General features: G+C 52.0%; 1 protein-coding gene and 1 long non-coding RNA gene across 3 annotated transcripts; both read left to right on the top strand.

Moving 5' to 3' along the window:
* The first annotated feature begins 435 nt into the window (after positions 1-435).
* On the top strand, positions 436-10,439 carry LOC101912225 (fatty-acid amide hydrolase 1-like). Its single transcript, XM_055815563.1, is given in 16 exon segments — positions 436-649; positions 1,761-1,874; positions 2,593-2,736; positions 3,090-3,223; positions 4,267-4,473; positions 4,903-4,943; positions 5,515-5,639; positions 5,845-5,970; positions 7,057-7,154; positions 7,549-7,648; positions 7,952-7,992; positions 8,810-8,849; positions 9,414-9,522; positions 9,859-9,986; positions 9,988-10,005; positions 10,094-10,439. Coding segments are annotated over 16 exon segments (1,722 nt in total). The 5' UTR covers positions 436-481; the 3' UTR covers positions 10,223-10,439.
* Positions 10,440-16,396: 5,957 nt separating this feature from the next.
* LOC129785261 (uncharacterized) lies at positions 16,397-22,799 on the top strand. 2 transcript variants are annotated; one of them, XR_008749035.1, is made up of 6 exons: positions 16,397-17,189; positions 18,415-18,762; positions 19,396-19,537; positions 19,824-20,009; positions 20,280-20,319; positions 21,432-22,799. It is a non-coding gene; the product is annotated as an uncharacterized LOC129785261 (long non-coding RNA). The 2 variants fall into 2 exon arrangements; XR_008749034.1 differs by having other exon boundaries at positions 20,280-22,799.
* Positions 22,800-22,811: the final 12 nt, after the last annotated feature.

Genomic DNA, 22,811 nt, shown 5'->3' with positions numbered 1-22,811 from the left:
CGATGCAGGGGGCTCTGCCGGGCCTAGGCGGGGACATTTATCGTTTCTTTTTCCCACGCAGCTGCTTGGCTTCAGGAAACGTTAAGGGAGCCGGGTGTCTTTGGGATAACCCCCCTCCCTGCTTTTTTTGATGCTCCGAGCCAAGGCCATACCCAGGGAGGTGGAACAATTGACAGGGGGATCAAAGCTCACCTGGGGAACGGCAAAGCAAATAAACCGTATCAGAGAGAGACCACCCAGCACAGGGAGGGCTGAGTTTTCATCCCGGAGCTTTTCCTCTTCCCACATCTCCTCCTCCTTCTCCCCGCTCGCAAATCAGCGAAGCGGTTAAGCCACTCCGCAGCCAGCCCGGCCCTCCCCCGGCGCTCCTGCCCCGGTTTGGCCGCCCGCTCGCCCGCCGCCGCGGCAGCCAGCCGGTCCCCTCGGGTCCCGGGGGTTAGAGGGTGTGTGTGTGGGGGGGGGGGGGGGCGACAGCTCCGTCATGCGGGTCCCGCTGCCCGCCTTGCTGTGCGGCTCGGCCGGCCTGCTGCTGCTGCTGCTGCGATGGCGGCGCCGGCGGGGGCTGTGGAAGAAGGTGAGGCAGGCGCGGCAGCGGCAGGAGCGCAGCCTGGTGCAGATGCAGATGGCCGTGCAGCGCTTTCGGGAGCAGGTGGGTGCCATAAGCCGCGCTTCTCCCCTCCACCCCCCACCGGGTTTTTTTGGGGGGAGGCTGCGGCGGGGGGCTGAGCCGCCTCCGCCCGCCCGGCGCCGGGCGGGCGGAGGCGGCTCAGCCCCCCGCCGCAGCCTCCCCCCCCCCCGCCCCAGCCCGGGCGCAGCGGGCTGCCAGGCGCCATCCCGGCACCTCGTATGGAGCTACAGGCGTTTCGGTGTATTTTTTTTTTTCCTTTCTAAATCTGTACGCGCATGCACGCCCACCCCCCCTCCACCCCGATGCCCCCCCCTCCCGCGGCGGCGCAGCGCTGCGCTGGATGGGGCGGAAGCGCTTCCTGGGGGCGGCCGGTGCGGCGGGGGATAACGGGCGGCGCAGGCGCCAGCGCGCAAAGGCCGGCCCGGTTCTTCGGGCTTCCCGGTACCATCCGCCGCCTCGGTCGAGGCGGGGGGATAGCGGGAGACCCACGGCCCTGAAACCCGGCTGGCCCACGCCGTGCTCCTGCTAGCCCGTGGGGCTGCGCGGGCTGTGGCAGGCTGGGGTCCAGAGTCCAGCCTGGGGCAGGGGGAAGCTCGGAGCTTTTTTTTGGGTGTTTGGTTTTTTTTTGGTTTTGTTTTGTTTTGTTTTTTCCCTCAATAGTATTTATCAGGTGGTGAGGAAATCTTTGCTGGCCCCAAAATGCCACCCCAGCTCTCAGCCGAGGGGCTCCCTGGCTTGGGCGCTTCCCTGTTGGGTATCTGGGTGGTGCCACGAGAAGGGCACCGTGTCCCATTCCGTTCTGGAGCGATGTCCATGAATGTGCCCCCAATTCCCGTCGCGGTTCAGCAGAGAGCGGTCACCCAGTGGTTCCCCCAGGCCTGGCCAAGACCTCCCCTGGGAGAGGAAAAAGGTTTCTCTTAGATGTGGTGAGCCTGGTCTGGCGGGGATGGCGAGGCTGTGGGAAGCCCGGCTAGCTCACTGCTGCCGGGGGAGCAGGATTGCGGTCCCGAGGCAAAAGCTGCACTTGGCAGATATTTTATTTTGGATGGGGTTATGGTGGGTGCCATGGGGAGCGGAGGAGCCCGCCAGCTGAGGCAGAGGTGTGCCATTGCCTGTTGGATCTTTCCCGCAGCACCCCTCCGTGAGCATGGTCTCCATCCTCTCTCTGCCTTTGCCGGAGCTCTCCAAGAAACTCCGGGATGGCTCCCTTCCTCCAGAGCACGTCTTCTATTCCTACGTGGGCAAGGTGAGGAGCAAGGGTGGTAGGGCAGCATCTCACCCGTGATGGGGCTGGTTGGTTTTTCGGGGGAGAAGCCCAAATGCTGGTTCAAACCTGGTTCATGTGCTGCTGGGATGTCACTGCCCGCTGGTTCGTGCTGGGCCCTTCCGTGCTTTTCTGTGAGCGAGGGGGGACCTGGGCATCTGGCTACCATGGCTCGCAGCTTGGTTTGGAGCAGCAAGCTCAGCACCTGGGGAGACCCATACATTCCTAGGGGGGCCCGTACCTTCCAAGGGGCGGGTATAGCTACAGGGAAGTTGCAGAGCATGGCTGTTGTCTTGCCTCTATCTCCAAATGGGTTGGTAAACCCCAAAGGCTTGGTGTCCGCTTTCATTCTCTACTTTTGCCACGATGCTCTGATCACCTCCTGGGTTCACACTTTGGGCTTACCATTTTATGCCACCCCAGATGCTCAATCAAGAGAATAGCCTTTGGTATTCTGCTGGGCTGAGTGCCTCCCTTCGTTACACACCAGCTGGTGCTGTGGTCCCCCGTGTCTGGACAATGTTTTGGAGTTTGGCATGAAAATACCTTTGAAAGGAGCAGAAAGGGCTGCCCTGATACCAACGACTCGGATGGGGAGGGGGAAGAGGGGGAAGAGGCAGATGTCCTTTGCAAAACAGAAGGCTGTTGTGCGGCGCGGCGGGCTGTGTCTCACCCACAGGCTTTGTCGGGTTTCCCCAAGGCCCTTCAAATCGCCACCGAAACCAACTGCATCACGGAGTATCTGCAGGAGAGTGAGACCCAGCTCCGGAAAGCGAAGCTGGCGGGGAAGCTGGGTTTGCTCTACGGGGTGCCTGTCAGCATCAAAGACTCCATCAACTGCCAGGTACCGCCGGCGCGATACCGCGTGTCTTCTGAGATCCCCGTGGTTTGAAGTTTGGCGACGGGGAGGTTTAACCTCAGCATCGGGCTTGACTTTGTCACAGCTGATGTGGGTTGGCCTGCCCTGGCAGGCGGTGGGGTTTGCTGCCTGTCTGCCATATAAGCCAGCAGAAAAGGCTGGTGAGATTTACTGCCAATACGCTGTGCGACGTGTGCGTGGGGGGTGGGTTGTTGGAGGTGCATGCACCTGCTTACATACATACATACATATATATATATATATATATAAATAAAAGTATGGAGGCAGGGGGGAAGTGCAGTCCTCCATTTGGAAACCTTACTGTCCTGTGTTTCCAGGGTCATGATTCCACATTAGGATTTATAAAAAACCTCAATAAACCCATGGCAGAGGACAGCGTGTTGGTGCAGGTGCTCAGGAGACAGGGGGCAATTCCGTTTGTCAAAACCAATGTTCCCCAGTCCCTCATCAGGTAGGTGGGCACTTGTGTTTCTCTCAGGTCTAATTCTAATTTCCCCAGTTCTTTTAAAATAACAACACCTGGTCCCCATCCTTTATGTCTTTAACTTTGAACTTTAAAAAGTAAACACATTTACACTAAGGACAAAAATTAACTTTAGTTCCAAATGAAAAAAAGAGGAGAAAAGGAGACAAATCAGTGCCCTTCTGTACTGTGCTGGGTGGTTTTAAATCACCTGTTTGGTTTTTTTTTTTTTCCAATTAACCCCTCAGAGGTGGTCCTGTTAACTGTAACAATACAAACACATATTCGTGGAAGGGGAAGCTAGTTAGCTAGTTAAGCTAACGACCTTAAATTATCCTGCCCCCAAACCTCCTGTTGTATCTGGCAACACCATTCTTGACGTCAGTGATGCAGGGTGAGGTCAGGTGTGCTCTGCCGGACAGCCACCCTGCTAGTGTCTCTGTGTCCTGCCAAGTGAACTCTGGCAAAGCTCCTCCATGGAGGACTGTTGCCCAAGCCGTACGAAATGCCTTCCTTAAGGTGACACGACAATGACTGACCAAGTTGTTCAAAAAGCCACTCAGAGAGGTTGCCCTAGAGATTATCGGATTTTGCACTGGTTCCTAGGAGAGTCCAATGTTCAGAGATTGCTGCAGTTGGCGTTTGGCCTGTTCCAAAGCAGGGGTATAGCAATGCTGCCTCACAGGAGGGGCCTGGATCAGCTCCAGGTGGCCTGCTTTTAGATGCCCAGTGTCACTTGGGACCACCTGAACAGGGAGGCTTTCCAGGAGGCTTGATGTATTTGTGCTGCCAGAGGATCTTACTGGGGCAGGTGTGATGACACTGAAATGAGCTGAAGAGAATCAGGTCCTGGGACTGCTGTGAAAAGGCTGGAGGTCTTCATGGGAGCTTTGGGAAGCTCCCTTAGACTAAATGATATCAATGTAACAACTAGCAAATTATCTAATTACCTTCTGAAGGTCTTTTTGTAGTGACTGGGGTCCACAGCAGCAGGTATCTACACTCCTCTCATTTGCAATCTCTCTTTTCAGCTATGACTGCAAGAACTTAATCTTTGGTCAGACATTCAACCCTCTACTCTACACCAGAAGCCCCGGAGGCTCCTCTGGTGGAGAAGGGGCACTTGTAGGAGGAGGTGGATCCATCTTGGGCTTTGGGACAGATGTAGGAGGGAGCCTGCGTTTCCCCGCTGCCTTCTGTGGGATCTGTGCACTCAAACCCACCGGGAACAGACTCAGGTACTGAGAGTAATGCAGTGATGTGTCTGGGTGAGACCCACCCACCATCCTACCGACCACTGTGCTGGGATGCCCTTACTCCTTGGGCAAGGGGGAACTGGGAGGAACCGGGAGGGGCTCACTTCTCCCTGCTGCCTGGACATTTTCTGGGGCCTGTATGGAGGGAAGCATTGGTTCCCCCAGAATCGGAGACGGGGAAATCTCCCCATCTGCGTGCGAAGGGGGTGGTTGTTCCTGACTGACAGGGCATAAATCATTCTGGCCTAGGTTGGGTCTCTCTTGGGCTTCCCCTTGACCCTTCCTTCTGCCAGCCTCTGCATCTGCAAAGGGAGGCCAGTGTTTTCCTCATTACTTGCTACTGCTTAAAGCCTTTTCCTTCAACGAAAACTACTCAGCTGCTGTATTTTTGTTTGTCTCTTTTCTTTGCAGTAAAAAAGGAGTAATTCCTAGTGTCCTGGGGCAGAAGGCAGGTAGGAATTGATGGTTGTCCCCCAGGGAGGGCAGCAGGGCAGGGGTGAGAAGGACCCTCAGCTGGTCATGGTGGACCTTCTCCAATACATTGAGAGAGAGAGAGAGAAGCAGGTTCCCTTTCAGGGACTCTTTCAGAGAGCCACCCCCATACCATGAATCCTGAGAAAACAGAGTATGTAGAAGCCGAGAGGAGCAGGTTGTGTAACACAAACCTCGACACACCCTGTAACCCCCAGGTTGCTGTCTGCCACTGCTTCATGGGAGGTGGGATAAGCAGTCAAAGGATGTGTCTTATGTTGTCCTTGTTGTCATGGTCAACAAAGCTTTTTGTTTAATTTTATAAATCATGAAATGGAGACATCAGGGCACGTGCTGATGGATAACAATTCTGGGTCCATAACGATAGGCCTGTTGGTGGGAAGACACCTGTAGGTATCCCCAGCCCAGTTCTCAAAGGGGAACTGTTGCCAACACTAGACTAAGTCAAAATGTGTGCCAAGAGGCTCTGCTTTTGCAGGACGTGCCCTTGAAAGACCCCCTGCTTGAATGCTCTCTTCTGGTCTCTTCCAGTGGTCGCAGCTGTGGGGCCAATGGCAAAAGACGTGGAGAGCCTGGCGCTGTGCATGCGGGCGCTCCTGTGTGAGGACATGTTCAGCCTGGACAGCACGGTGCCCCCCCTTCCCTTCAACGAAGAGGTAAAGCACCTGAAAGGGGGCGAAGGTCTCTGAGAAGAGCTGGCATTGCTTGGGCTGAAAACACCAGCGGGTCATGGGAGCCCTCCAAAACCTGTGGGTGGGCGAGAGAAAGTGCTGCTTTCCAGGCTCGCCTGCGGCATGGGTGTACTGCTGGCTCCTGACACCACTGACATCCTTCCAGCTGGCGCTCTCCCTTGCTCCGCAGGTGTATTGCAGCACGCAGCCCCTCCACATAGGCTACTATGAAACGGATTTCTTCACCATGCCAAGCCCTGCCATGAGACGTGCAGTTCGGGAGATGAAGAAGCTGTTGGAGGATGCTGGCCACACGGTAGGATGTTGTGTGAACCCAGTGGTCATGCTGCATCTATTCTTCCTTCCTACTGTTTGGGGCCCGTGGGTGAACGTCCTGAAAATTTGGCAAGGAAAGGGAGCCTGGAATCCACTCAGCTTCTCTCAGCTTTGATGAAAGTAGATAGTAGCTTCTGAAAAAAGAGGAATTTTTCATGTTGCAACTTGATTTATCCTCTCAGCAGGACCTCAGTGCTCTTTAGGTGAACACAAAAGGGAACCCACCCATAACACGTGCTGGGGAGCAGACATGCTGCCGTATGACTTGTCTGTAGTTGGGTGTTTACTCCCAGCCCGGCTGAGATGCACGTTGTGCTGCGTGCTGTACAACCCAGGTCCTGAGGCAGTGCTCACAGTCCTGGTGGCGTGTGATTACTGTCAGCTCAGCGTGTTTCCTGAGCCTGATGGACCATCTCTCTTCAGTGCCTGTGATGAGCTCTTGTCCAAGTGTCTGTTTAGTCTATCCTCAAGCCAATTTAATCTCTTCTGCATCATATCCTCTGGCAAGCAGTTACACAGATCTACTGGAATCGAGGAGCTAAGGAGAAAATAGAAGGGCAGTTGCAGACAGCAGATCTTTCATAGCCAAGCAGTCTCCTATTGACCCAGACCCACTTCTAGGGTCTCAGGTTTCTGGGGGCTGTGCAGAGGTTGTCTCCTTTCTCTTCTCTGCCATTTAAGCAAGTCATCTTGTGAGATGTGGTCATGGCTGCACGCCTTCCCCTTACCTTGCACGAGGATCGGGAGTGAAGTGAGGAGCGCAGACTCATGCTCTCTGTCACCCACTGCCAGTTTTGGGGGGACCTTTGTGCCTTGGGGCTGCTTGGACAGCAGGGAGGCCAAGCCCATGCTGTATCTTTTGACTTGTCAGTTATTCCTCAAAGGGAAAACTTTCCTTGGGGGAAGGATGGATGGGATGGGGAGGACGTGGTGGCCTCAGGTGCTTGGCCCTGTCCCGAGGGCTTGTCAGGAAATCCTCAGTCCAGCTTAGCTCGTTGCCAGCCCTCGATGGCTTCTCCCACGCGGCTTGCTTGTGCCACTGACTCCTCTTCTGTTGTCCTTCCAGCTGGTGCCCTTTGAACTCACGAATGTGGACCACATGGTCTTTGACTTCTGCATCAGGGGAATGTTTGCGGATGGGGGTGCATCCTTTCTCAAGAAATTGTAAGTGTAACCTGGAATGGTCTGGTGGGATCAGTGCCTTTCTGTTGAAAATCCCCCCTAGGGTGTGGCTAGCATCCAGGTACAGGCAGCAGATCTACTGGATGTAGATCGTGGCTGATAGACACTGGGATTTCCTGGGGAGCTTACCATCAAGCAAGTCAGCTGAACCTTGGGTCTCTGGGACTGTTACCAGCCTTGACAGATGAAAGGAAACTGGGTGCTGATATCTATAAATACTGTGAGAATCGGAAGAGCCCATTCTTCTTTTTGCAATTGAGTAAACCTCTTTTTGTCACCTAGAGATGCTGTTCAGAGGGCATCTCTAACATCAGAAAGCTGATCTACTGTGATTGCTTCCTAACACTGCTCAGCTAAACACACTTTTCTCTTTCAGCAAAGGGGAGCTGGAGAAAAGCAGCATGGGGCTGTTATTCTGGTTGGCGAAGTCACCAAACTGGCTAAAAACTGTCCTCTCCTGGATTGCCAAACCTTTCGTAAGGTCCATTTCTTTCTAGCATAGATGGAGTTAAGCAATAGGTGGTAAATTACTTCTTTCCCATTGCAGTAAGGCTTTATCATTGAGAAGTCTCTAGGCATTGCTTTACAGCTGTGCTTAGACTCATCTTCAAACTGGAGTGATGATGCTATTTCTGTTTATCCTCTTCCCACTTTGAGGAAAATCCTCTAGTCTTGCCAGAGCACTGAGTCAACAGTTTGTGTTTGTGACAGAGCTGTTTCAGAGGACAGGGCTAGGATTAATGTGAAATATTTTCTTTCTTTTACTTTCTCCTTCTCAGATGCCTCGATTTTCAAGTATCTTAAGAAGTATGAGAGCAAAGTGAGTAAATCTGAGCCTAAGCAAATGTGTGAAGATTTGGGTTTCTCTTTTGGAGAGCAGCAGTGTTTGCTACATTGGGGGCACTGCCCCAGCTGCACGCGTCTGAGAAAATACAGGGCAGAAAACACAAGGGTGGGAGCAAACTGAGAGCAGGTTATGTCAACACCATAACCCTGCAGGGTTTGGCCAACTGTTCCAGTACTGGGGACAGGAGTGAGGGCAGGGGCTCACAGCCTCTGGCTTAGGAACTGGATGAAGCTTGTGGGAGTGAAATACGGTGTTGGCTTCAGCACTGATTAATGCATGCATCATGCCATGAGGTAGAGACCCCATCAGACAGGCAGAAGGTAAAGGCACAGGGAAGGAGGCTTGCTCTTCCTTGCTGCGATGTCAGCGTTGAGCAGTTAGTGGTGAGAAAGGACTCAAATCCCATAGCAGACAGGGTGTGTTTCGTGCTGTGCCTCCAAGGCAGGGTATCTGTCCCCACATCAAAGGATCAGTCCACCTCACACAGCTTGGCCTTTGAGAAGCGATGTGCCTGGGCTTGCACCTTCTCAGCACAGCTGCAGTAACAGGGCTGGACACTTGTCAGGCCAAAGCAGTACTGCACCTGTAGTCTTCAGCCCTCCATCATGGGCAGAAGCAGAAATAAGACCCCCAGCCCTTCAGAGGAAAACCAGGACTTTGGCAAAGTCTTCCCTTGGCTGCAGCCCCAGGAGCAGAGCTAACTTGTGCTTTTTGATGCTCTGCCCTGCCCCTAAAGCTGCTCTTTGCAGCGCCTCGTGATGCCTTTCATCGGTTTTGTTTCCTTTTTCAGTACAGTGGATGAAGTATGGAGTCTTCAACATGAAATTGAGGTAAAGTATTGCAATTTGGAGTTAGATATTTTCTGTTTTATTTCTCTCTGGGAAGAGGCAGATTCAGTCCCCTCCAAGGTTGGGAGATGATCGAGTCACTGGTGATGTGAGGTAGCAATATACATCACCACTCAACAGATCTCACTTGGATGTACAAATTCGTAGCATGTTTAAAGGTTAGAATGACAGATAGAAACATTCATGATCCTGAATCAGACCTGAATTTTTTACTCCTACACTCAAAGATGTAGGCCATCAGCTGCAGCAGACCTGCCATTATTCCCATTCTGGTTTCCTCAAGACCCGTGCCCGTGCCCTGGCTTGCCATGTGCCCCTGCACTCAAATCTCAAATCTTTCCCCACCGCCAGCTTCAGCAGGGCAGAGGGTGCTTTGTGCACTGGGAGGGCTGTTGGCCGAGCAGCAAAGGGTCGCTGCGTTTTAGTGGGGTCAGGCTTGTTGTAGCCTGATGGCTGCTGGTGGTGAAGGCACCCAAGGAGAGCCTCAGCCAGCAGCCATGGGGCAGTGTGTCCACCCCACTGACCACCAGTGCGTTTCCCCGTCAGGAGTTCTGCCACCAGTTCATCGCCCAATGGAAAAAGCTGAACCTGGACGTCATGCTTTGTCCCATGCTGGGCCCGGCTCTCGGCATCGGCTACCCTGGGAAGCTCTCAGGTAGGACTGCCGAGAGAGGACCTTGGGCTCCCGCGTGCCGCTGCTGCAGCACCCCACCGGTAGCGGTGCAAAGCCTGCCGCCTCTTCCCCTCGCGTCCCCAAGGCACCGGCCAGCCGTGGGAAGAGCTCGGCTCTTGGGGCAGCTGCAGCCCCAGCTGGTGGGGTACACCCAGAACAACCCCCCCAGAGCATGTGGGAGCCAAGGGGCAGGTTTCCATCCTGCAGCCCTGGAGTCCCCAGTGCAGGCGCCCCATTAGCTGGAAGCTGGCGTATGCAGAGGGGGTGAAGGCTTTCCCTGCAGCGGGCTGGCACTGCAAGCTCCCCCCTCTCCCCCAGTGGCAGTCAGCTACACCATGCTCTACAACATCTTGGACTTCCCCACCGGCGTGGTCCCAGTCACGTTAGTGACAGACGAGGATGAGGATGAGCTGAAGGGCTACCAGGGGTACTTTCGGGACTGGTGGGGACCGGACCCTGGCAAAGGTGAGTGGTGCCAGGCTCCCCAGGGGCACAGGCATCCCCATCCCTTCGCCCAGACATCTCCCTGCCCACTCCCCTCTCTGTGCCACAGGCTTTTCACGGCAGCGTGGGGCTGCCGGTGGCTGTGCAGTGTGTGGCCTTGCCGTGGCAGGAGGAGCTGTGCCTCAGGTTCATGAAGGAGGTGGAGACCCTCGTCCTGAAGACAGACGGGCTCGTCTGACTCCCCGGGGCTCGCCTGGAGCAGGATGCCAGCTAACATCAACGCAGGTCATCCCTTGGGGTGACTCGCCCGCAGGACTCTTGTTCCCCTCCGTGAGGATGTGCTGGTGGCTGGGCTGGCTGCTGGCTTTGGGGCACAAGGGGAAAGCGAGGCGAGCTCTGCAGCGGTGGAGCACGTCCAGTCATTGTCCTAATACAGTATTTTTTGTTATCGGAAAGTCTGGTATTTGAAGTCAGTGTTTGTTGGGCGGGGGGTGGGGTGGTGGTTTTAATAACCCTTCCAACTTCCCTCAGGGAAGTGCAAGAACAGGGTCTTTCTGTTACATGTGGGGAAACTGAGGCACGGGGACTGGGTTTGTCTGAGGTGTTCAGGCTCCTGCTTGGAGTGCTTTAGGAAAAGGGATTTTCCCCTCTGTATTCAGCTCCCTGAGGATGAAATCTGGTGTTTTCCCTGCTGCAGACCAGCAATCCGAGGTCAAAGCTGAGCCTGGCTGCAGAGCCTGGCACACAGGGAGGGAGCTGGACTGCTTCCCACCACACAGGGCGGCTGGCACCCTGCATGCCATGGGCGGGGGAGTCCGGGGTGATCATTAACTCCCGTCTCCTTCACACACCCACTCCTGCTTTCCTCAGAGCAGATGTTCAAAGTTTTTCAGCTCATGGTATTGCACGTGTAAAGCAGCGTGCCAGGGTCGGATAGCCAGCTGGGCAGCCTGCCCTGCATGCCCCCCTCCCCCCCCCCCCCCCCCCCCCGTGTGTGTGGCAGACGGGGCTGTGCCGGGTTTTCCAGCTGCTGGCAGCGCTGACACCAGGATTGGCAGCACCGGCTGCTGCGGGCAGGTTTCAGAAAGCACTCCAGAAAGGGATGCCACAATGCAAAAGCATTTTCCCAATGCGGCAATGTTGCAAGCAGATTGTAACAAAGCTCTGGCAGGATTTATGTTTGGTTTTTTAACGTAAAGAGTCATGCAAAAGCTGGGGGCCTCTTTCAAGGGCTGGGCGGAGAGGTTTATCCCAGCCTAGGAGAAAGCAGCTCCCAGGACCCTGGTTCTCGTATCAGCAGGCTTTGAAAAAAGGAAGAGAGCTCCAAGCATCCCAGGACTGAATGCTATGTAAAGGCAAGCCGCAGAAGAGCTTGGGTGGGGTTTTTTCAGCAGCTGCTGGTGCTCCCTGCCCACACAGAAAATGCTGGTCAGGGTTGATATATTTGCTTTTTAAAATTCAACCCTGGAGGAGCTTGTCTGGGAGAGGCGACACCACCTATGCCAAGCTCCTGGAGAGCCAAGCACTGCCTCGCTCTGTTAAACTGCCACCGCCCCAACACGGAGAGCAGGGTGCAGGAGCCCCAACCAAAGGAGACATCAGTGGACCTGAACCAGTAAAAATGCCTCATGGGAAGCCCTGAGCAAAGACCTCCAGTGAGCTGGGCCCGCTGCCGTGGGACAGTGCACTGGGCAGGGCCAAAGCTGCTGTGTGGCTTTAGGGAGTTGAGGTTGCCACAAAGGGCTAGCTGCAGGCTGCTCCCAGCCCGGCCTGGACAGGGGGAGGTTGGTGTGAATGGCAGCACTGAAACTTAAAGCTGGGACGGGGTGATGAAGACCACATCCCCATGGTCAGCAGGGAGAGCTTGGTGACATCCACATTGAGTTGTTTGGCTCTTCTTGCTCTCTGTCCTGGTCGAACAGAGAGGATCCTCCTCACCTTTCCAGTCAGCAACCAATTTCTCTACCAGGTCTTGCTGCCCCGAGCTATCCTCCCTGCTGCTACAGGAATAATCCCATGGGGCGTGACACACAAGGTAACACGACAGCAGCACGATCGCTGGCTTTCGGTCCCCAAACAAGATCTCTCTGCCGGAGAGCAATGATTACCCTGGATGTAGCCTCCCTATAAACTCTGCTATTCTACTGCCTGGAGCAGAGCCAGCATCTCTCCAGATATAGCAATGTTGCCTTGCATCTTGGCAGTGAATTTTCAGAAGCATTCCCTGTTACTTCCCCATGGGCTTGCAGACCCTCAAGGTTTGAAAGATGCTTAATTTTTTCAGCCCCTCCTTTCCACACTAAGCCACAGGACAGTCCCATGGGTGGGGAGCACCCATGGCAAGGGGCAGCTCCTGGGGCTGGTGAGGTGATGTGGTCCACCTCTTTGCATTGTGCTGGCTGGAGGACGGCTTAGACACTGGAGAGCAGGTAGAGCTCAGCCCATCAAAGGGGATTTCCCAAAAGTGCTGACCCTCTGATCTGGGTTGCCAAAAGGCTTTTCAAAGGGGCTTGGCTTGAAAATGACACAAAGCAGTCGTACTCCTTGAAGGCATCTTCATATAGCTCCTTCCATGCTGCCATCCTAAAGTCACTGTGTCCTGCTTGCACCTTCATCCTCTTCTGGTGGTTGAGAGGGTTCAGCATCTGGCTGAAGATGAGGTTGCTGCAGTCGTAGCTGGGGAGAAGATCAGCAGGTGAGTGAGGTACTTCTGTCTCCTTGGGAAAGGAGGGAGCTCCGATCACAGGAGACTCCATCCTGGGCATCGGGTCGGATGTAGCTGGCAGCACCCGCCTGCTGTTCAGCTTCTGTGGGTTGTGCGGCCTCAAACCCACAGGCAACAGGATCAGGTACATCTCAGCATCTGTTGTCTTCTTCCACCCACCGTGGAGACTGCAAAGTGTCCCCCACAGTGCATCAAACTTTGCAACAGTGTCCATGGTTTCCTCCAGGTTTAAGCTAGCACCCTAACCTGCCTGTTCCCTTGTGGAAGGGCTCTGTTAACAACATGTGATGACCTCCATCTGTTAAAACAGCAAAGATTTATTCAGGTTTTAATAGCCCTGGCCGGGAAGCTGAAAGGAAATATACAGGGTCATCTCCTTTTCAGGTGTTTTCCAGTCCTTTCTTTGCTTGTAAGAGTTTTCTGTTTCTCTGAGTTGGTTTGTGCACAGATGAGGAATTAGATGCACCAGTGGAAGGAGATAAAAACTGTCTGTAGCACCTAGCAGCTTACAGACCATGGAAGTCTTCCTAGCCTGGAAAGTGTCAAGTCTTCACAGGACCTTTTGCCCTCCTAAATGCTGACTGTGGGCAAATAGGACATCTGCAACTCTGCATGGTGCCTTACAGCAAGAGCTGCTGCTAATCTGCTTCTCCCATTAAGCTCCTAGCAATCTGGGTGTGGTTCCTCCCATCACAGGAATGAAATCAAGTAAACCCATCCAGATGATGTGTTACTGCTGTCAAACTTTCCTGCTTACATCTCCTACTGCTGAAATGACAGCAAACGTGCTTTATTTTGCAAATTGCGAAACCGGCAATCTGTTACACCAGGGCTTGCCTTGTGCTATTACCTTTTTGCACCGTTTATTCTGTTCTGGATGGTGGTAAGTGTTAGCTGAAGCCGAGCAGAACCGAAGCAATACCCGTTCAGGCAATGCAATGCATAGCAGTGAGAAATCTGAGATGTGCCTCCCCAAAGCCTGGGATGTTTTGCTGAAGATGTTTCCAGGAGACTCTGTTGGCTTCAGCTGCTGCCAGGCAGTGTTGCTGTTGGCAGGAACGCTGCAGTCCTTGCTTCTCGTGCGTGGCCTTGTGCCTGCAGAAGCCTAGCCCAGAAGGTCAGCCTTGGTCAGTTGCCTCTGCTCTGAGACCCGCTGATTGTCCCTGCTGGGATCCTTGCTTACTTCTTGCACCTTACACTCATTCCTCAGTGCCTCTTCTCCGGCACAACTGAAACTCTTCCATGCTGAGTCCCTACCAGTAACAACGAGAAAGCACCAGCCCATCCGCCGGCAGCAACAGGACCTTTGTGCTTACAGAGACGGGGACGCTGGGGCTGATGGCAAGAGATGCGGACAGCCTGGCCCTCTGCATGAAGGCACTGCTCTGCAAGGCATGCCAGCTGGACCCCCCTCCCATCCCCTTTGACGAAGAGGTAAGGCTCAGAGGCAATCCCGTGTCTCCATTTGCCCCACAACAAACTGAGATCTTGGCAGATCCACACCTTTAATTAGGGAGCCTGATTTAACAGCCACTGACCTAAGAAATCATCGCCTTTTGCCATTAGCTCTCTGCTTCTGCAATCTGATCGTGTCTTTCGGGCTCAGGTCCTAGGATCTCTCAGTTGACCCTGACACCCAGAAAATACAGACCAGTCGGTTACCCTGGAGGAACAGGGCCCTGAACTCTGTCTGTAGCCACCCCAGGCATGTGGCCTGTACCAGTGCTGTCACACCTGCTATCGTAAAGTTGGTACATGTTCACATGTCAGGAGGTGGTGTCAGAAACACCAAACCAAGGGCCATTGCGGCAGACCTGTGTCCTGGGCAGCACTGCTTTCCACCAGGCCCATTGCTCCCACCGTTCCTCCAACCCAGGAGACCTCAGTTGCTGCTTCCCTGAGCCCTGGGAACGGTCCAATCTTGTACGTCTCACACGATGGCTTCTCACAGGTTTACACCACTTCAAAGCACTGTGTAATATGAAGGAAACAGCTACTTCCAGTCCTTGTCCAGCATGAAACAGGCCATCCAGCAAGCAAGGAAGCTCCTCCAGGATGCAGGGCATACGGTGGGGTTTCATGCCCACGGTTGCCTGGAGCTGTTATCCTGCCTCTTACAAAGTCTGGACAAGTCACTTCCCATCTCGACTTTTGCTGCCCATAAAACAGGGACCATCCCTCCCTGCTGCAAGGATCATGAAGAGCAAGGCAAATGTGATAGCTTGTTTCCCAAACCAAGGTGATCTTGCTTACATTTCTGGCCCAGCAGGCAGGAGAATGACCTTCAGTTATTTCTGAGTCACCCCTTTTCTAAAGCACTGGTTTCTGTCATGTTTGGTTCTCCCATAAATGTCAAACTCCTAACAGTTTCCACACAGCTGTTCAATGCAGTTTACAGATTTCTTGGTGAGTAAGAGAGAAGGGGGTTGGAGCCCCCAAGGACCTCTTCTAGCCTAGATTATTCTGTGGTTCCACCAATGGGGATTTCTATGTGGGAGCTGTTCCAGTGATGCAAATGAGTTAAAAATACTTGGTGATTTGAAACCTCTAAACATTCTTCTTTAATATGTGGAGGAGTAGAGCCTGTACCAGGCCACAATATGTGTTAATGCCTTGGAGATGGGAAAGAACAGCGGGCAGATGGTGCTAGCCCAGGTCCCTTTGAAAATGAGGTCTGTTGTCCTCCAGCAGCAAGACCCGAGCTTCCCACCACTTCCCACTGACCTCACTAGTGAGGCAGGGTGAGGTTCCCAGAGGGCTCTGTGAGTCATCTGTCCTTGCTGCCTCTTGAACAGGGATGGGTTTCTTGCAGCTTGTTCCCTTCGCACCACCCAAGATCAACTACATGGTAGATGAGCTGTTCACCAGAGGGGTTTTCTCGGGTGGTGCTGCTCACCTGGTGGACTGCTTGTGAGTAAACCCCCCATTTCAGCGTGGGCCATGGGACTTGGCACCGCCAAGGGGCTGTGCAGCACATGCTGAGCCAGATTAATATGTGCTGCCTCAGCACCACCTGGGCTTAGCACAGTGTTACCCTGGGCTATGCAGCTAGAGGTTACTTTAAGAGCTCAAGGATCCACATTGTGGCAGGGCCAGCATGTCTCCATGATCAGCGCAGAAAGACACGGGCTACTTTCCCCATCAGGTAGATTCTGGTACCCAGAACGTCATGGGCCAAGTTAATGCAGAGGTCTCTGCGTGCCGGTGCAGTGTGGTGTGAAGTATCTGCCCTTCCAGGAGAGACAGAGACACACCAAATCGGGAGCAAGTGAATTTAGAAGACTGCCATGATCTTTGTCTAGATGCCAGAGTGCCTAGGCATGGTGGCATGCTTTTAATGTAAGCTTTTTTGACGTACCTGTAAGCGTGTGTGAACCCAGGGGAGTCAGCTGGGTGATACTACAGCTTGTTCCCAGAAGGGTCACAGGGTTTCCATGACAATGGGTTGTCTGTGCATTTTGTTAATTGTTTTCTGTTGCCACAGTCCCAAAGCTGATTAATTCTGTCGCCTTTCCAGGTCTGCCAAAGACCTCTGGGATCAGCATGGAGCAGTGGTGGTAATGTGATCTTTTTCTTATTCTCTTTTTTTTTTTTTTTTTCTTTACTAGATGTAGTGAGAGATCCCTAAAGTTTGCTTTGAGCTCTGTGACGGATTCAGGATTGGAGATGGATCATCTGGAAATAAAGCAGCTAGGCTTTTCTTTCAAAGTCATGCTTTGCAAGAAGTGGTAAGAGGCCAAGGCAGTAGATGTTCACATAGAGGTTTTTAGTTAGGGAGGGTGGGGAAGAAAGATTATCCTTTGCCCTGCGTTTTCTAAGCAGAAAGAGCATAACAACAGCCACTAAAGGTGAGGCTTCATTTTTTTCTTCTTTCTGTGTCTTGGTGAAAATCCTTAATTTCAAACATTAAATGCTATTGTCATGAGTGAAGATCTTGCTTGAACTATAAAGCAGAGGCCTTAGGAGTCAAAAATTGTGGTTGTGAACTCTTTGGATTAGGTGGATTTCATATAAACTCATCTGGGGTCAGCAACACAGGAGAGGAAGCATTCTCCTGGACAGCAAAGTCCAGTGTTGCCCGCAAACTGGTCAGTTCCTCTTTAAAACCAGCTGAGTTTTATGTTTGCATTTGTTTTTATTGGCCAGCTCCTCTTTTCCCTGGCTCTGATGGTTGGAAACCTTCATATTTCCCATGCTGTTTATTCACGTCCAGGTTATCTTCATTTTATTCCTGTCCTTGAGCTTAAATAGCACCTCTCCTCTCGGGTATTTTTCACTGCCTCCCTCGTCCTTGATCTATTTATAGAGAGCAATTGTATCCCCTTTCAGCTGATGTTTTGCAAGGCTGAAGAACTGGAGCTGTGCTGGTGCCCTGGTGTTCCCTGGGACACCCTTGCATCCCTCCCGCAGAGGAAACGTGCCGCCAGCCTGCACCATCGGTGCTGCTCCCTTGATGGATGTGCACTCTCACTTGCAGCAGGTCTGACAGATTATAGGGCAAAGAAAAAAAACTCCTGCAAAAATGCATGGCCACTGGGCTGACAGGGGTGTTTGGAAGGAAATGGGTTTGGGGTTTTTTTAGATAAAAACAGATTCCTCTCCCCCCCCAGAAAAAAAAAAAAAACCAACAAAAAACAAACAAAAAAAAACAGCCCAAAAGAGAACTGTTAAAAAGGCTTGTTTGCCTCAGAGAAATTTTGAATTGTTTTTCTTCAGTGAAGCCATATTCACATTTTTTCATCCACTGCAAACAAGAGCTGATTCAAAACTTTTGGCTAGCTATCAGCTTTTCTTTCAGACAAAAAAAAAAAATAATCAGGTTAGATACACTGACTGTATTTCCTGGAAACCCATCTTGTTTGCTGAACTTTCAGCAGGAAAGATCTCTGACTGCAGGTGGAAATTGAGGTCAGACTGAAAAATAGCCTCGTAGCCGGGGCTTTTGTGAGAGATGTGGAAGATCCTTTTAGACAGAACTTGGAGTTGTGCAGAAAAGGGGCAGGTCCACAGACAAACGTGTCCCTGTAACCAGAATATGGCTGCAGAGGCCACCATACTGTGGCCCATCCACGTCTGTTTACTAAGACAAAGTGGAACAGCTCTTTGAGGATGGATTCATTCATCGCGTGATGCTCAGCAAAGCTGTGGTAAACCAGATGACAAATCTAGATCTCAGATCTACAGCACAAGCCTGAAGCTGTGCCTCCTGCGTGCTGGGGGGAAGCCCTCCCGCTTGCCTAGCTGTCCTCTGCTGCTCCTCTGTCTTACCTGTATCCTCATGCAAAATGAAAGAAGGTTTTGTGAAAATATTTTGAATTCATGTCTCCTGCATTCTTCAGGTTCCAAAACACTTAGGAAATTTGACTTTTTAGGCAGCTACACAGAATTTTTCAAACAAGTGTCGATCGATTCAGTAAAATTCAAAGACAAAACTGTTCACAGGAAGGACTGGGTTATTACTTGAAGAAATCAGCTCTGAAGTGCCCACCTAGCATTAATGTCTAGGTCATTAGCACTTGGTATTCTGAGAGGAGACTAAGGGTGGAAGAACAAAATCCATTGGCTCTTTCAAAGCACAGCTCAGATTATATTTTATTTTCCAGTTGTAGCCAGGGAAGTTTCTTTCCTCCTTTTCCCATGCTGTAGACATTATCTGTCACTGCTGTCCAACAGACGTTTGTCATCTCCTCTGTGTTTCCTTCTAGGTTTACCACACCGAATTCATTGCTAAATGGAGGAAGCTAAGGCTGGATGTGATCCTTTGTCCCGTGCTGGGGCCAGCCTTTAACCACACTGTGCTGGGAAGCTATTTGGTAATCTTCACCGAGGTCTGGATGCATCCATGGTGATGTCTGTGGGCAGAGCCAGAGCAAGATATTTTGGTTTCTTGAACATTCCCCAAACCATGTGCAGTACTTGGCCTTCCGTCTGGGAAGAAAGCAGAGGAGAGGTCTGTGGGTGTGTCTTCTCATGCCCCCACCTCATCTGAGCTGCAGGTGTTTGGCTTATTATGGGGCAGCAATTAGTGGAACGTCTGTCCCAGTCATTCATGGGTGAGTTTCGCCTGCATCGTCTGTCCTGTCAAAAGCCCATGAACTACTCTTTAGAGTGGCTGTGAAGATAGTTGTCAGAGGGGTGATAGACCTTAGTAGAAGGCCAGGCTCTTCTGAATGTGGCCATCTTACATTTCCCAAGACTGCAAATAGCAGAAAGGCCCGTTGCCTGTGATTTGCAGAAAAAGGCAATTTTTTATAGCTTCCAGCAAACAGTAAGGGTCCTCCATCCCTCTAGCAATGGCCCTTTGGGATCCAAAATCCCCAAGATGGTGTTACAGAACTAGACATCTGGATTAGCTTGAAGAGATAGCTAGGATTTTTCCTGGGGTATGGGAAACGTAGATGGAGATTCTGAATCCCATCAGATACTCCTATCTGTCTCTCCTAAAGCAGATCTAACCTCCACCTGACTGAAAGGTGAAGGCATGGGTCTCTCTCTGGTCTTAGCAGTCATGTGGCTCTCAAACTTCTCCATCAAAAGTCACTTTGAAAGCAGCATGTTATCATGGTCTCTTCTGGTCCAGCAGCTCCAGTCTACAATTCCTACAACACAGATCATCATCTGAAAGTCACTGCTGGCCCAGCACATCAGATTTTCCTGTTTTGCATGTTCTGTGTGATCTTTTTCAGCTGAGACCTCCTGTACCACTTACACAATGTCTTAGACTTCCCTGCTGGTGTGGTGCCGGTCAGCATGGTCACAAGAGCCGACAGAGAAGAACTGAAGCACTGAGGGCACTAGGGAGAACCTTGGGACAAGAGGCTGAAAGAGGTCAGCGGCAAAAGAGCTTAATTAAGCCTCAGCAGAAGAAGACTGGCACCTTGTCCCGAGGCTTGTCTGCATCTCCTGATGAGAGTGGGAGCTTGTTCAGTAACGCAGTTTGCATACACCATTTTGCTACCCTGCATGTGGTGCAGCTAGGCTGGTGTCCACCAGCCTGACAACTGTCCCCCTTGCGTGTCTTCCTTTGTCTTCTGTTCCTATAATGGCAGAAGACAGCATTCTCTCTTGTGCCTCCCCCGGTGCTCTGATTCAGCACCATTCTTAATTTTTGCAGGCTGTGGAAGGAGCCGTGAGGCTGCTGGTGGCTGTCCAACGCGTGGCTCTGCCATGGCAGGAGGAGCTGTGCCTTTGCTTTGTGAAGGAGGTGGAGACACTTGCCCACAGCATGAAGAGAAATGTGTGATTTCTGGGAACCTGCCTTCGCTTTGATGACTTTTAAGTCCCTGAAGCACAAAGCAAAGTAGGTGGCAACCTGCAGACTCTGGACCGCCATTTCAATAAACTGGCAATAAATGCTGTTTAAAAACAGTCAGCAAAAATCTAATCCCTGTCCCAACTGTGCTTTGTTAGAGCTAAACTGAGTCAAAAAAAAACCCACAAAAGAAAGGAATGAGAGTTAACTAATGCTGGACCAAAGGAGTCCAATAACTATAGGTCAATGATATGTGTTGCATGACATGAGACCGAAGAGCTGTTTACCCCGGTATTTACCCCGGTATTTTACTTCTAGCAGTGGGCAGGAGCAGGTGTTTGCGGGAGAGTGTAAGCCGGTAAGTACAAGACTCCCTCTCTGGCTGTGCCATCGGTCTTAGTCGCTGCCAGGAAAGATCTTTTTTGTGAGCTTCTTGGGCCCCTTCCTGAGCTCGCTCACTCTCCGGATCTCCTCACCATCCAGTGGCGGTGGGCTCTGCAGTTTAATGGTGCAGTGAGTAGTGGAAAGCTTAATTTTCTTTCAGCATAAGTGGTGAGGAATGGTAACCGGTTTGTCTTCACTCCTGTTCCTCATCGTTTCTTCCAGTTAAGCAATGGGAAAAGAAGGCTGGGGGGTTTTTTATTGCCTATAAGCACTTGCAGGGAAAACTGAATTTAAGCCTTTCTGTGGTTACATGTAGATGCACTGTTCGCGCTGTTTAGTTCCCACCTCACCGTGACCACTGTGTGCTGTTTTGTGACCCATCCTTCACTCTCAAGGGCAGAAGAAGATGCTGGAAAGGAAGGTGGGAGTGATGGAGGAGACTAAAATGCTTTGAATAAGCAAGCATGCCTTGGAACAAGGCACAGTGTTAGCGAAGATCCATGCCTTCTCCAAGCCTGCACATCTCTCCGGGCACTGGGGCTGGAGGCAGCATTTCTGCAACAGGAGGAGAGGGCTCTTGTGATTTATCTGTCTCCCTGGGGCTGCGCAGGGATGCTGTGGTCATCCAGCCACCTCGCGTGGTCACAAGCAGGTCTGAGACACACGGCGGGTCCTGGCTGCTCAGCCTGGCTCCCCATCCTCGGTTCGGCACTGAGCAGGGAGGGGGTTCGCGGCACAGCCCTGTTCCCAGAGGATGCCCTGGCTCTGCAGGAGTGCTGCTGGGCAGCGCCAGCACCGGGCTTCTCCCTGATGGGGGTCTGCCAAGTGAGCATGGCTATCTCAGGCCAGGAGCAAAGGATTTGTAGCCAACCTCCCACAGGGAAGATTGGAGCTCGCTATTAAAACAGGTAACCTGCCCAGGCAGTATTCCTGTCTAGATCTGGGCACACGCAGACCTTGTTTTGCAAGGAAAGGGCAGTGACATTTGCTCATGTACCCCCTTATATCTTTGCAAGGCTGAATGAAGTGAGAGAGTCCCATTTCTAAAAGGAATTTCCCCATACATGTTTGTGCTCTACATTCCAGCTGTTCTTTGTGGGTTGCTCTGGAACGGATTTACTGCTCCTCCCGCCTCCAGCCAGTCATTAGGTCTCAGGATCCTGCAGCATTACCTCCTGCACCCAGCACCCAAAGGGAAGTTCTCACCATGATCCAGCAGATACCGAAGCGGCGTGCGTGGGTGCTCTCAGCCCTGGCCTGCAGCTCAGCCAAAGCACTCCTGGCACTGGAGTGGATGAGGTGGAGACACGTCCAGAAGGTGGACGAGGCGTGGGGGAAACAAGATACAGGTTTGGACCAGATGTAGGAGTCTGTTCAGGAATTTAAAGAGCAAGTGCCTCGGCTTGGCAGAGAGCAAAGCACCTTCCTGAGTAAAACTCAGGGTCCTTCTCGAGACAGATTGTCCATGATGTGAGTTGGCATTGCTGCATGAATGTGGGGGAAAAGTGGGGAGGGTGATGCTGAGAGACTCAAGGAGGGAAAGGCCTTTAGTAGGGCATAACTTCAGGTTTGCAGAAGACTTCTTCCTCCAGACCTCCTCCGGGCTGGAGAGAGGACGTCGGCTCCTTCCCAAACCCACCAGCCCAGTGCTACTGGGTTTCAGACCCTTCCGTGGCTCCTTGACCGTAAGCTGTTGGCTCAGGCTCTTCAGCCCTTGCAGACCAGCACTGTATGTTTGCAGAGCGCTTGTGCAGCCACCTGGCACCGGCCAAAGTCCCAGGCTTTGGTCTATCTGGGAGAATTAGGTAGCAATGCTGCTTGGGCCAGAAGGGCTTTGTTTCTACTAGTTTCTCTCACTTCCAGCACCGTATCCTGGCTGCAGTCTTTGCTTTGATCATTTTTCCTCATTCCTCCTGATTTTAATAAGAATTTAAATCTTCTCTCCTCAACCCCCATTTCATTCTGTGGCCAGATAAATAAGTGAGCAAGGTTGAGAGGTGGAGTCATCAGACAATCCAGCTTTTGTGTTTGGTTTTACTTTATTTTGCAGGGTTGGTTTGGGTTTTTTTTTCAGTTTGCAGTTTAGACTTTGTATAGCCACAGCATCAGGAGCAAATAAAACTCTCGAGAAGAACTGATATCAGCAGAACATGAGCTGTTAGGACCGGTCAGTTGGCCTTTTACAGATCCAAAGCAAACAGAGCTCCCTGATGTAACAGAAAGTGGCAGGGGGCATTAGAGACATGGACATCCCCAGGATCCCAGGCACTCATCTCAAGCATGTTTCAAGGGAGGAGGTAGTTGAAGTAGCTAAAAGCAAGTGTTTAAAAAAATAGGTGAAATGAAACACCTTGACATAGCAAGGCTCACCCCGGGAAGCACAAAAATGCAAGAATTAGGGTTGGTACATCTTTCACTCTGAAACAGCTGTTAGCTGTGAAAAGTGTCATCCCTCCAAGCATGGTC

The sequence above is a fragment of the Falco peregrinus genome, chromosome 10 (assembly GCF_023634155.1).
Source record: "Falco peregrinus isolate bFalPer1 chromosome 10, bFalPer1.pri, whole genome shotgun sequence".
Classification (NCBI taxonomy): domain Eukaryota; kingdom Metazoa; phylum Chordata; class Aves; order Falconiformes; family Falconidae; genus Falco; species Falco peregrinus.
Note: the sequence above shows the minus strand (reverse complement) of the source record. Positions and strands in the feature narration are given on the sequence as shown.